Source organism: Coregonus clupeaformis, chromosome 26 (genome assembly GCF_020615455.1).
Source record: "Coregonus clupeaformis isolate EN_2021a chromosome 26, ASM2061545v1, whole genome shotgun sequence".
NCBI lineage: Eukaryota > Metazoa > Chordata > Actinopteri > Salmoniformes > Salmonidae > Coregonus > Coregonus clupeaformis.
Genome location: NC_059217.1, coordinates 24,826,747 through 24,839,049, shown reverse-complemented (window position 1 = coordinate 24,839,049; position 12,303 = coordinate 24,826,747). Strand labels below are relative to the sequence as shown.

The window sequence follows — 12,303 nt, the reverse complement described above, 5'->3', positions numbered from 1 at the left end:
GTTAAAACAATACAGGTGTGAAAATCAATCCATGATGCCAGCACTATGACTGTAGTCAACATAACCATGAGGATGCATTTCCCCAAAGTCGGTTGATGTCGATTTCAGATTCAGAACGAACATTTTTATTTTAATTTTTTTTACAGTGGATTTGATATCTGTCATTCTCTTTTCTGCCTCTTCAGATTTCGTTGATGGAGGAAGAATAAGAGCGAGACACCAGAGCTGTTTCTTAGAAACAAACATGAAGCTGTGTGGATGTCTGCTTGAACACACACATATAAAAGAAAAACTCCCAGGAGAATCCAAATGCCCTTACTGCTGGGACTTTCCCCACTTTAGGTTTTTAGAGAGGAGAAGTACTATTTTTCTGTTTGCCCCCAAGCTCTAAAGAGCACTAATGCCAGCCTCCTCTATCCCACAAATTTAAAGAGGGCTATTCTTTAGTGTAGCAAAGTGCCTGTTTTTATTTATTTTTGCTCAGGCACCTCTTTGGCCAGCAACAGTAAGCAACTTACTTCTATTGATAGCAAACCACCTTTTATCCTAAAGGAAGTTAAGAAAAAAAGGCCTAGATAAATCAAATCAAATCAAATTTTATTGGCCACATGCGCCGAATACAACAGGTGTAGACATTACAGTGAAATGCTTACTTACAGCCCTTAACCAACAGTGCATTTATTTTTAATAAAAAAGTAAAATAAAACAACAACAAAAAAGTGTTGAGAAAAAAAGAGCAGAAGTAAAATAAAATAACAGTAGGGAGGCTATATATACAGGGGGGTACCCTGTTTCTCAACACTTCAGTTGAGAAACAGGCATAGTCCAAAGGCCTCTGTCAGACCATAGGACGCTCTAGAACCAGAGTAGCACTGAGCAAGTGGTTATGGATATGTTTTAAGAGTTGTAATATTGTAAGGTCAGAATGCTTTGCTTTGGTTAAGAATGAGTTTCGAGGTGTTTCTGAGGAAGTTGCGGCGTATTTCATTTCTGTATTTTAGCCTCGTTGTGTTCCAGGTATAGAAGGGGCTATTGTTGATTTAGGCCTAATGTCATCAGTCAGGCGTCTGGTCACATCTGTTCAGCAAATACATACTACCACCTAATGGATGTTATGCAATGAAATGATCTGTAAGTCTGTGGATAATGATGGTAGCCTAAGGGCTTGGAAGGTGATTGACCATAGGTCAGACTCGGGATGGGTAAAGTCTCCCCAACCTCCTCCTGCACACACACAAACACATATTCCGAGTCATGAAGATAAAGTCTAGTGTTCTCTCTAAAACGTTTACAACTTAATTCCCTTTGCCATGGGTTTCTTGATTCAATTTTGCTGATGCCATAAAATGTGTTCAATTAAGTAGGCAGGCAGGCTGCCAGGCAAAGCTTTTATGTAGCCTTTAAACAATGCTAGTTGAACTATTCATATCACTCCACTTACAGTACAATGCTGGAAGCTTCTCCCAAACTGTTGCTGTTTTTTTGCTGCTACAACCTGCCTTTTCAAAGCCCCACCAGGGAATTTAAACACTTTTTTTTTATCTGCCTACAAACTTTCAGAGTAGAGGCAATGACAGAGTAAAATTCTTAGTCTAAAATAGGTTACCAGATGGTAGCAGAAAACTGTCATACCGTGCTGTAAAGTTAGACTAAGAATGTTCTGCTGTTTTTTCCCCCTTCTATTTTAGGAGGCAGAGACAGGATTTGTTCCAAGTGTCCAAGACTTTGATAAGAAACTTGCAGAGGCTGACGCATACCTACAAATTCTAATTAATCAGTTAAAGGTGAGGTTTCTCCACATTTGGGTGACTAAGTATGACAGTGACTTTAATAAAACTGGTGAGTGACTTGTCAATGCATCATCGATTAATGTTTTTTAATTTGGCTCTTGATTTGCATGTATCCTCTTCAGCTCAGATTTAGATTGCATCCCCTCTCTCTTCCAGCTCTTCGACGAGAAAATCAAAGATTGCAAAGAAGAGTCATGTAGAGTGAGTGACATCTGTTTCATCTCTTGTCACCAGAACGATGCCTGATAATGAATGAATCTCAAAGATAATATTTTATAACACTTTATTTTAAGGGTCAGTAATAAACCATTTATAAGGCATTTATAAATTGTGTTCACCATTTATTAATCATTACTCCCACATGAATCAACCATTTACTAATCATTAGTACAATATGTTTTCAGTCCCTAATCTAAAATTAGTGCTATTTATACTTCAAAAATACTTTATAAATGTTTTGAGTGACCAGTGTAATTTCTCACAAAAAGATGGGCATACCATTCATGCAATACCTGGTAAAAGAATATGTATATAAAGTACATGTGTGAATAACTAGCTTACTAAGATTTACAAATGTGGGAGTAATGAGTTAATAAATGGTGAGCAAACAGGTTGTAAATGCCTTAGCTGTGATTCACTTCCTTATTGAGATCATGAGTTTGTTTTTGGTCAGTTTGGAACATTTCAACTCTGTAGCTTATTTAATATGGTGAGGACAATGACCTACTATGTAGTGGTGAACATAGAACACAACTATAGTTGGAATGGCATCATTGCTCGTCCAGTCTAATGCCATGGCTGTGAAAGAGTTTGAACAAAGCAGGTTTCCGCTTTGGTTTCATTGTGCTAATCTTTCTAAATTTACCTAACTTTCAGTCATGATTTCCAAGTCTAGTCAGGTGTTGAAACAATGTTGGAAGTGAAACAGCCATTTGTAATTATGTTTCTCTCCTTTTTTAGAAAATTGAAAATTTGAAGGAAACCACATGTGTAAGTAAAACCCCATTTTAAATGTCCTTATTTTCAGAACCACCTCTTGTCTGAGGTTGAGTGCAGTGTTTTATTGTCTGTGCTGTTTCTCTTTTCAGAGTATGGTAGAGTCCATCAAGCACTGTATTGTATTGCTGCAGATTGCCAAGGTAAAAAGGGTTAATTCATTTGACTGTGTTGGTCAGGGGTTGGCAATATTTTTGGCTCGAGGGCCACATCGGGATTTCACATTTTTTTTCTAACTGATTTGTTCGTCAAAAGCGAGCCAAGAAAAGGGCAGTTATTTGAAAACGTATAGGTCCTTTATAATTTCAACATACTTTCTATCTAGTTTTAGACATTCAAGAGTGGCCTGGAGTGTTTTCTTTTAACCCAAAATAAAAAATACAAAAACCCGCGGGCCAGATCGAATGGGCTCGCGGGACAGATCTAACCTGTTGCCCACCCCTGGTGTTGGGGCTCTCATTGCATTACTGTCATGTCATTGTTGTGAGAACATCACGGTGCACTGCTTGTTTTAGCCATGCCAGTAGTTTTCCACTTGACTACAGCCTGGGTTGTTGTTTATTGTGGGCAGTTTGCTACATTCCATTAGGTTCCATTTTGAGATTTTGGAGAGGTGATTCTCACACACTCGATAATCCTTGAGCTCATAATGCTTTTCTTGTGTTATGTTAGCATAACAAATGCTCTGACTTTCTAAATGACGTGTTTGGTTTCTTGAAAGATAAGCTCTTAACAAGCTCATATCATCATTACATACAAACAGTTTAACCTTCCTCAAGTAACATTTTATTTTCAAAATTTTAAGGATCAAAGTAACGAACAGCAACACGCAAACGGACTGATAGTAAGTTTTGACGTTCTCTGTCCATAAGAAAAATCTAGATCAACCAAACCTCTCTTCTTCTTTTCTGCTTAATTCACTCTCAACTATAGAAAAGAAGACAAATCAAATCCGTAACAATGCAAGCCATTTGATTTGATTAATGGCTTTATTTGGTATATTGCTCTTTCCTTTGTCACGCCACTATCCCCTTTTCCAGCTGAATATCCTTTGCTTTTCTGTTGCTGATAATAGTTGGGAACTTTTGTCTTTACCCCTCATTTTAGACACAGAACATCATTCTGATTCTTTTATGACGCACGTGTGTGTGAGTGCGCTTATACCCTCCCCCCAACTTGCTATCGATTTTTCCTAACTGTGCATGCCTATTGAACCATCAAGGACTAATAGATGTCAACCCATCAAGGGCTGTTTACTGGCTTTACTCTCTTCCCGTAGATGTTTATAAGTTGGAATCCCGTAGGATCAGCCCACCAGGCCGGCCTTGTGAGAGTAATCTCTCTGGCCATTAGCATTACATGTATAGACCCTCTTCCAACCATGGCTTAAGCACTCTCTAGCTCTAACCTCTCTAGAGGCCTCTCCTCTAGTGTTGCTGTTGACAGAGTTAGACACGGTCAAATGTATCACTGATCCAGAAAGCTATGGCAGCAGTGCACTTTGTATAATGTGTGTCCGTACATTACAGAGATATCGGCCATAGAGAAATATAGCTTGACCCTGTGTTTTTCACATCACAGGATAAGTTCAATAGGAGACGTTATGCCATTACATTCTGTAGTTAACTGGAATGTGTTTTGTCAGATTTTGCTGCAAATATGCTGGATAGTATTAGGTTACAGTAAATGTTGTGATATAAGTAGGTACATATTGATTAGGTAGAAGTTAATTAACCAATATTTCCCGGAAGCAGAGTGAAAGGTAATTGATCTTTCCAGTCATTAGCAGTGTGTATTTTATTTTGTCATGGTAGTCTGCACCGTGTTGGTGCATTAAGTGTTACTACAGACTGCATTCTAGAGCAATGCAAGTTGCAAATGTATCTTTTATGTTTTAAGACTGGCACCGTTTTGTCTCGCCCTGTACAGAGCACCATCAACCCAGTGGATGGGATATTTCACCCTCTGGACGCTTCTTTAGTCAACTTAGCCATGCCAACACAGACCACACTCCCCACAGGTACAGTATACAGAGAGCCAAAAACACAATCTCATCTACAGTCCTATCAGGAAGATATTTTTAAAAACAATTTTTTTAGGGGGTAGATCAGCTTTAATATTGCAGATAGATTGTAGCTTCCATCAATGTAATTGTCTGCATCATTTCCAATACCCCTTATATATATTTATTATTTTATTTTTTTAAATACATTTTCCTTTATTATTTTCCCTTAACCCTACCACCCCTCCCCTAATTGTAGTAAACTAATGGACAACAACACTTAGGCTTCTACTTCCAGTTTATACATACTATATACATTTTACGGACACAATGTATTTTACTATAGTTATCTTAATTTGTTTTTAATCCAATCCTCCCATCTATCTCTGAAAACCATTCCGTTTTGATTTCTATTTGCCATATATTTTTAACTATGCTGTTTCACAAAAGTTCTGAACCTATATACATTTTACGGACACAGTATATTTTACATTAGTTATCTTGTTGTTTTTAGTCCCACTGTTAAGCTCCACTCAATCCCTCCCATCTAAATATGTTTTTATTTTATATACACTACCGTTCAAAAGTTTGGGGTCACTTAGAAATGTCCTTGTTTCCGAAAGAAAAGCAATTTTTTTTGTCCATTAAAATAACATCAAATTGATCAGAAATACAGTGTACACATTGTTAATGTTGTAAATGGCTATTGTAGCTGGAAACGGCTGATTTTTAATGGAATATCTACATAGGCGTACAGAGGCCCATTATCAGCAACCATCAGTCCTGTGTTCCAATGGCACGTTGTGTTTGCTAAACCAAGTTTATCATTTTAAAAGGCTAATTGATCATTAGAAAACCCTTTTGCAATTATGTTAGCACAGCTGAAAACTGTTGCGCTGATTAAAGAAGCAATAAAACTGGCCTTCTTGAGACTAGTTGAGTATCTGGAGCATCAGCAATTGTGGGTTCGATTACAGGCTCAAAATGGCCAGAAACAAATAACTTTCTTCTGAAACTCGGTCTATTCTTGTTCTGAGAAATGAAGGCTATTCCATGCGAGAAATTGCCAAGAAACTGAAGATCTCGTACAACGCTGTGTACTACTCCCTTTACAGAACAGCGCAAACTGGCTCTAACCAGAATAGAAAGAGGAGTGGGAGGCCTCGGTGCACAACTGAGCAAGAGGACAAATACATTAGTGTCTAGTTTGAGAAACAGACACCTCACAGGTCCTCAACTGGCAGCTTCATTAAATAGTACCCACAAAACACCAGTCTCAACGTCAACAGTGAAGAGGCGACTCCGGGATGCTGACCGAGGCAGAGTTGCAAAGTCCAGTGTCTGTGTTCTTTTGCCCATCTTAATCTTTAATTTTTATTGGTCAGTCTGAGATATGGCTTTTTCTTGGCAACTCTGCCTAGAAGAATAATTGCAAAAGAGTTTTCTAATGATCAATTAGCCTTTTTTAAATGATAAACTTGGATTAGCAAACACAACATGCCATTGGAACACAGGACTGATGGTTGCTGATAATGGACCTCTGTACGCCTATGTAGATATTCCATAAAAAATCAGCCATTTCCAGCTACAATAGCCATTTCCAACATTAACAATGTCTACACTGTATTTCTGATCAATTTGATGTTATTTTAATGGACAAAAAAATTGATTTTCTTTCGAAAACAAGGACATTTCTAAGTGACCCCAAACTTTTGAACGGTAGTGTGTGTATATATATATATATCGTTTTTGTTGTAATTCTTCTATTCTTATACACTGCTCAAAAAAATAAAGGGAACACTAAAATAACACATCCTAGATCTGAATGAAAGAAATAATCTTATTAAATACTTTTTTCTTTACATAGTTGAATGTGCTGACAACAAAATCACACAAAAATTATCAATGGAAATCAAATTTATCAACCCATGGAGGTCTGGATTTGGAGTCACCCTCAAAATTAAAGTGGAAAACCACACTACAGGCTGATCCAACTTTTATGTAATGTCCTTAAAACGAGTCAAAATGAGGCTCAGTAGTGTGTGTGGCCTCCACGTGCCTGTATGACCTCCCTACAACACCTGGGCATGCTCCTGATGAGGTGGCGGATGGTCTCCTGAGGGATCTCCTCCCAGACCTGGACTAAAGCATCCGCCAACTCCTGGACAGTTTATGGTGCAACGTGGCGTTGGTGGATGGAGCGAGACATGATGTGCTCAATTGGATTCAGGTCTGGGGAACGGGCGGGCCAGTCCATAGCATCAATGCCTTCCTCTTGCAGGAACTGCTGACACACTCCAGCCACATGAGGTCTAGCATTGTCTTGCATTAGGAGGAACCCAGGGCCAACCGCACCAGCATATGGTCTCACAAGGGGTCTGAGGATCTCATCTCGGTACCTAATGGCAGTCAGGCTACCTCTGGCGAGCACATGGAGGGCTGTGCGGCCCCCCAAAGAAATGCCACCCCACACCATGACTGACCCACCGCCAAACCGGTCATGCTGGAGGATGTTGCAGGCAGCAGAACGTTCTCCACGGCGTCTCCAGACTCTGTCACGTCTGTCACGTGCTCAGTGTGAACCTGTTTTCATCTGTGAAGAGCACAGGGCGCCAGTGGCGAATTTGCCAATCTTGGTGTTCTCTGGCAAATGCCAAACGTCCTGCACGGTGTTGGGCTGTAAGCACAACCCCCACCTGTGGATGTAGGGCCCTCATACCACACTCATGGAGTCTGTTTCTGACCGTTTGAGCAGACACATGCACATTTGTGGCCTGCTGGAGGTCATTTTGCAGGGCTCTGGCAGTGCTCCGCCTGCTCCTCCTTGCACAAAGGCAGAGGTAGCAGTCCTGCTGCTGGGTTGTTGCCCTCCTACGGCCTCCTCCATGTCTCCTGATGTACTGGCCTGTCTCCTGGTAGCGCCTCCATGCTCTGGACACTACGCTGACAAACACAGCAAACCTTCTTGCCACAGCTCGCATTAATGTACCATCCTGGATGAGCTGCACTACCTGAGCCACTTGTGTGGGTTGTAGACTCCGTCTCATGCTACCACTAGAGTGAAAGCACCGCCAGCATTCAAAAGTGACCAAAACATCAGCCAGGAAGCATAGGAACTGAGAAGTGGTCTGTGGTCACCACCTGCAAAACCAGTCCTTTATTGGGGGTGTCTTGCTAATTGCCTATAATTTCCACCTGTTGTCTATTCCATTTGCACAACAGCATGTGAAATGTATTGTCAATCAGTGTTGCTTCCTAAGTCGACAGTTTGATTTCACAGAAGTGTGATTGACTTGGAGTTACATTGTGTTGTTTAAGTGTTCCCTTTATTTTTTTGAGCAGTGTGTATATATATATATAAAAAAATTTTTAAAGGGGTAGATCAGCTTTAATATTGCAGTTTCTACAGATTGTAAATTAATGACAAACATTTTTGCTAAAAGTATTATTATATTATTGATCGATTTTGTCTATGACTTTAAAAATCACCCAGCAGTGCTATTTGCAGAGTTAGCTCCAGCTAAAATTGCAATTCTTCAGCCATTCCTGAACCTGCGACCAAAAACAAGCTACATATGAACAGTACCAAAACAAATGATCTAATGATATTCTGTCTCTTCGCAGCCAAATCTGCAGAGCTGGGATGGTTTTATCCCCCATATATATAACATTCTATTGGTTGCAAGAATCAGGAAGATTTGTTCATCAGAATAAAAATAGCCCTTTTGAGTTCACATACTGATATTGCATACACAAGCTGACATGGGGCGTATTTTTATTCAAAAAATCAAGGACATAGATTAGCCTTGGATTTAATACTTTCAGATATTTGTCCCTGATAAATGTTTATTTCCTGAAACACACATCCACAGTGCCACCTGGTGTGCTTGAATCTCTATTTCTCAGCATGTCTACTTGGCAATGACCTTTCCCAATGTAGAGCAATCTAAATTCAGCTTTCAATGAAATTTGACACAAAAATCCAATCCCAAGGTCTAGACCCCATGTTAGCACAGTTTGGTGACATTAACATTCTCACAGTCACAGGTTTATATTAGACTGACTGCTTTGCAGTTTTTGTGTGATTGAAAAGCTTGCTCCCACACAGGTCTGTAATGACTTTGATCTGTTGCATCATAAAGCAGTGTTGTTCTAAGGCCAGAGCTTTCTTATTTTTCTCTTGTCTCCTTTCTTTCTGTAGATGGCTCTCAGATGTGTAAAGGAGAACAGCGGCCCTCCACTCTACCGGTGGGGGCTGTTGTCACGGTGATGGGCAGTCTGCAGACTCCGACTCCCAACAGCACAGGTCAGAGGTCACCTCACTCTAGTGGTCAGGTCATCAACACTTTGCTAGCAGCCAGATAAACATTCCGTTATGTTACCGAACACTTGCATTTAGGGACTTGAGTATCATGTCACAATCACTGGTGTAGTGGAGGGTAAACGCAGCTTACCCAGCTTTTTTCCCTCAACAGTTTACCCACCTTTTGCGGAAAAATGCATCGAAAGAATAAGAAACTTTACTTTTTTCACCGCAACCGGCGATCAGAGTTAACCCACCTGTTTGTTTAACACTTTAATCACTGGTCACGATCACCACACAAATATAACTGTCACGGTACATTTGTGGATGTGGTGGTGAAGTCAGGCGCAGGACACAGCGGATAAGTCAAAACGACTTTACTGAGACTCAAAGACAATCCAAAATAAATGGCCTCGAACACACAGGAGGCAAAGAATACGCGCAACGCGTAAACTACACTAAGCACAACATATACCGAAAAAAGACAAACCACAATGCGGACAATAACACACAACTCCAAAACATAACACAGGGAAACTTATAGGTGACATAATCAGGACAGAATACGAAACAGGTGCACTAAACTAGACATGACCAAACAAACATCGAAACATCAAACGGTGGCAGCTAGTACTCCGGGGACGACGAACGCCGAAGCCTGCCCGAACAAGGAGGAGGAGCAGCCTCGGCAGTATTCGTGACGATAACAGTATTGATTTTGTGTACATTTGTGAAACTCATCAGAGTACAGATACAGGTTAGTCCCCTGTAGCTCAGTTGGTAGAGCATGGCGCTTGCAACGCCAGGGTTGTGGGTTCATTTCCCACGGGGGGCCAGTATGAAAAATGTATGCACTCACTAACTGTAAGTCGCTCTGGATAAGAGCGTCTGCTAAATGACTAAAATGTAATTGTAATTATGACATTTTCAGTGAATTTTTTTCATTTACTCATTCTATTTTCTAAAATGGGTTATGTTGGAGGGTCTTGCCTGTTTCCAATTCTGCTGATGCTGCAAAATAAATCCTGTGCAGTGCACTAAGGAAGAAGCCTGGGAGCACACATTGCACTGCAGGGGAGATTATGCAAAGAATAAACTCCTCATGGTTCCCTAACAATGTGGGAACAATATGAACAGACAAATGGTGCCCATATGATCACTGACAAGAAAGACCCTGCATTGAGCCTCTGTGTATTGTTTAGTTCAAAGCAGTTATAATAGTTTATTTACAAGAGTAAACAGTTAGCCATCGCTATACATGGTGTAAGCCCGTTTGTGGTCTCAGCTGTGACCCCCTGCTAACCCCCACCTCTCTCTCTGTCTATCTGTGTGTTTCAGGGAGTGGCCCCTCGGTCCCCAGCAGCAGCGGTGCCTCCCCCAGTCACATGACAATCCCCTCCAACTCGGTCCCTGACTTCTCCTACTCCAGCAGCGAAGATGAATTCTACGACGCTGACGAGTTCTACCAGAACAGCACGTCTCCCAAGCACCTTCTAGAGTGAGTGTATATACTGTCTTTATCATAATCCATCCATACCGCAGTTCACTGGCGTACTGGGGTTTACAGGGACCAAGGACGGGAGGGAGATGATCCACTTCACCACATCCTCTCACTAGCTCTTTATTTCATGATTTTATAGATGATTTAATTATCATATAAGCTGATTGTGTTTGCTAGAGGTGTGTTTATAACCTGTGCCTTTATATATTTCCTGTCAGGTAATCAGTTCTATCTTTCTCTGCATCCCTCCATCTCTCCATCCTCCTCTCTGTCAGTTCCTCTAGGCCTCCTGCTGCCTTGCCTCACAGCGATGACGGAACAGTGCTGAAACGTCCAGACACTAACGAGTCCCTCAACTCCTCCATGTCTAACGGCACCACTGATGCAGGTGATGCACATATTCACACATGAACGCACACACACAAACACACACACGCACATTGCCCTACTTATCCACGCACCTGTATACCCCCAACAATAACCTATTTTTATGGAACAACAACATCACACATTCTGTTCCTGTTCTGTTTTGGCAGATGTTTTATTTAGTAACAGAAAAGAGGATGTCAGGATGTCCTTTATCAGTGGTGGCTGGCCTACTGTAGGTGTTTTTAACTGCCTGCTGTCTGCTCTGGTCAGATCAATTTGACAGCCATGATGACGAGGCGGAGGATCAGGGGGAGTCTGTGGAGGAGCACAAGAGTGTCATCATGCACCTGCTGTCCCAGGTGCGACTGGGCATGGACCTCACCAAGGTAAGAGCTCTGTCTGTCCGTCCGTCCGTCTCTCTTTATCTCTCTCTTGCTAACTGTTTCTTTATTTTTTTTCTCTTTCCCCAGGTGGTCCTGCCCACATTTATCTTGGAGAGGAGGTCTTTGCTGGAGATGTATGCTGACTTTTTTGCACATCCGGATTTGTTTGTCAGGTACACCACTTCAAACAGTCATACAAAATAAGAAAAACATTGCTTTTCAGAATCTCTCCCATAATTTCCATTGAGGGCATTCTTCACAGATGGTGTCACAACCTTCGATCCAGTGGTGTGACGGCTGATGTTTTTATCCCCAGTATCGCAGATCAGCTGGAGCCCAAGGAGCGGATGGTACAGGTGGTGAAGTGGTACATGTCAGCCTTCCATGCAGGGAGGAAAAGCTCAGTGGCCAAGAAGCCGTACAACCCCATCCTGGGAGAGGTCTTCTTCTGCCACTGGGACCTGCCTTCAGAGAGTGAGGAGCCCACTGCAATGGTGAGCATTGTACCACAGTAAAGACTGACAACTTATATTCATATGATTTAATGTATATGCTGGTTTTTAGCAATACTATAATTAAGCAATAAGGCACGAGGGGGTTGTTCATCTCCAGAGCCCTGATGGCTAAGAGCTGTTCTTGCACTCGACGCAACACAGAGTGCCTGGATACAGCCCTTAGCCTTGGTATTTTGGCCATATACCACAACCCCCCGAGGTGCCTTATTGCTATTATAAACTGGTTACCAACGTAATTTGAGCAGTAAACATAAATGTTTTGTCATACTCGTGATATACGGTCTGAAATACCACGGTTGTCAGCCAATCAGCATTCAGGGCTCGAACAACCCAGTTTATAATCAATTTTAAGTTTTGTGATACTGAGGCAAGTGTTTTTAATTGTTTCATCAAGCCTTTACTAATAAATTCATGTTTACCCCCGACCCCTCCTCCCACCCCACA

At 41.3% G+C, this 12,303-nt stretch overlaps 1 protein-coding gene across 4 annotated transcripts in view; it reads left to right on the top strand.

Annotated features, from left to right (window-relative positions):
* The window catches only part of LOC121540240 (oxysterol-binding protein-related protein 9), a 41,671-nt gene that overhangs the window by 22,856 nt on the left and 6,512 nt on the right, over positions 1-12,303 (top strand). For 3 of the 4 annotated variants that reach the window (XM_041848954.1, XM_041848956.1, XM_041848957.2), the window contains 12 exons: positions 1,689-1,784; positions 1,947-1,991; positions 2,751-2,780; positions 2,879-2,929; positions 3,592-3,630; positions 4,716-4,806; positions 8,990-9,094; positions 10,430-10,589; positions 10,868-10,980; positions 11,232-11,347; positions 11,432-11,517; positions 11,661-11,838. In XM_041848954.1, coding sequence (XP_041704888.1) covers positions 1,689-1,784; positions 1,947-1,991; positions 2,751-2,780; positions 2,879-2,929; positions 3,592-3,630; positions 4,716-4,806; positions 8,990-9,094; positions 10,430-10,589; positions 10,868-10,980; positions 11,232-11,347; positions 11,432-11,517; positions 11,661-11,838 — 1,110 coding nt within the window. The remainder of the gene's footprint in view (positions 1-1,688; positions 1,785-1,946; positions 1,992-2,750; positions 2,781-2,878; positions 2,930-3,591; positions 3,631-4,715; positions 4,807-8,989; positions 9,095-10,429; positions 10,590-10,867; positions 10,981-11,231; positions 11,348-11,431; positions 11,518-11,660; positions 11,839-12,303) is intronic. The other variant, XM_041848955.1, reaches the window with a different exon arrangement.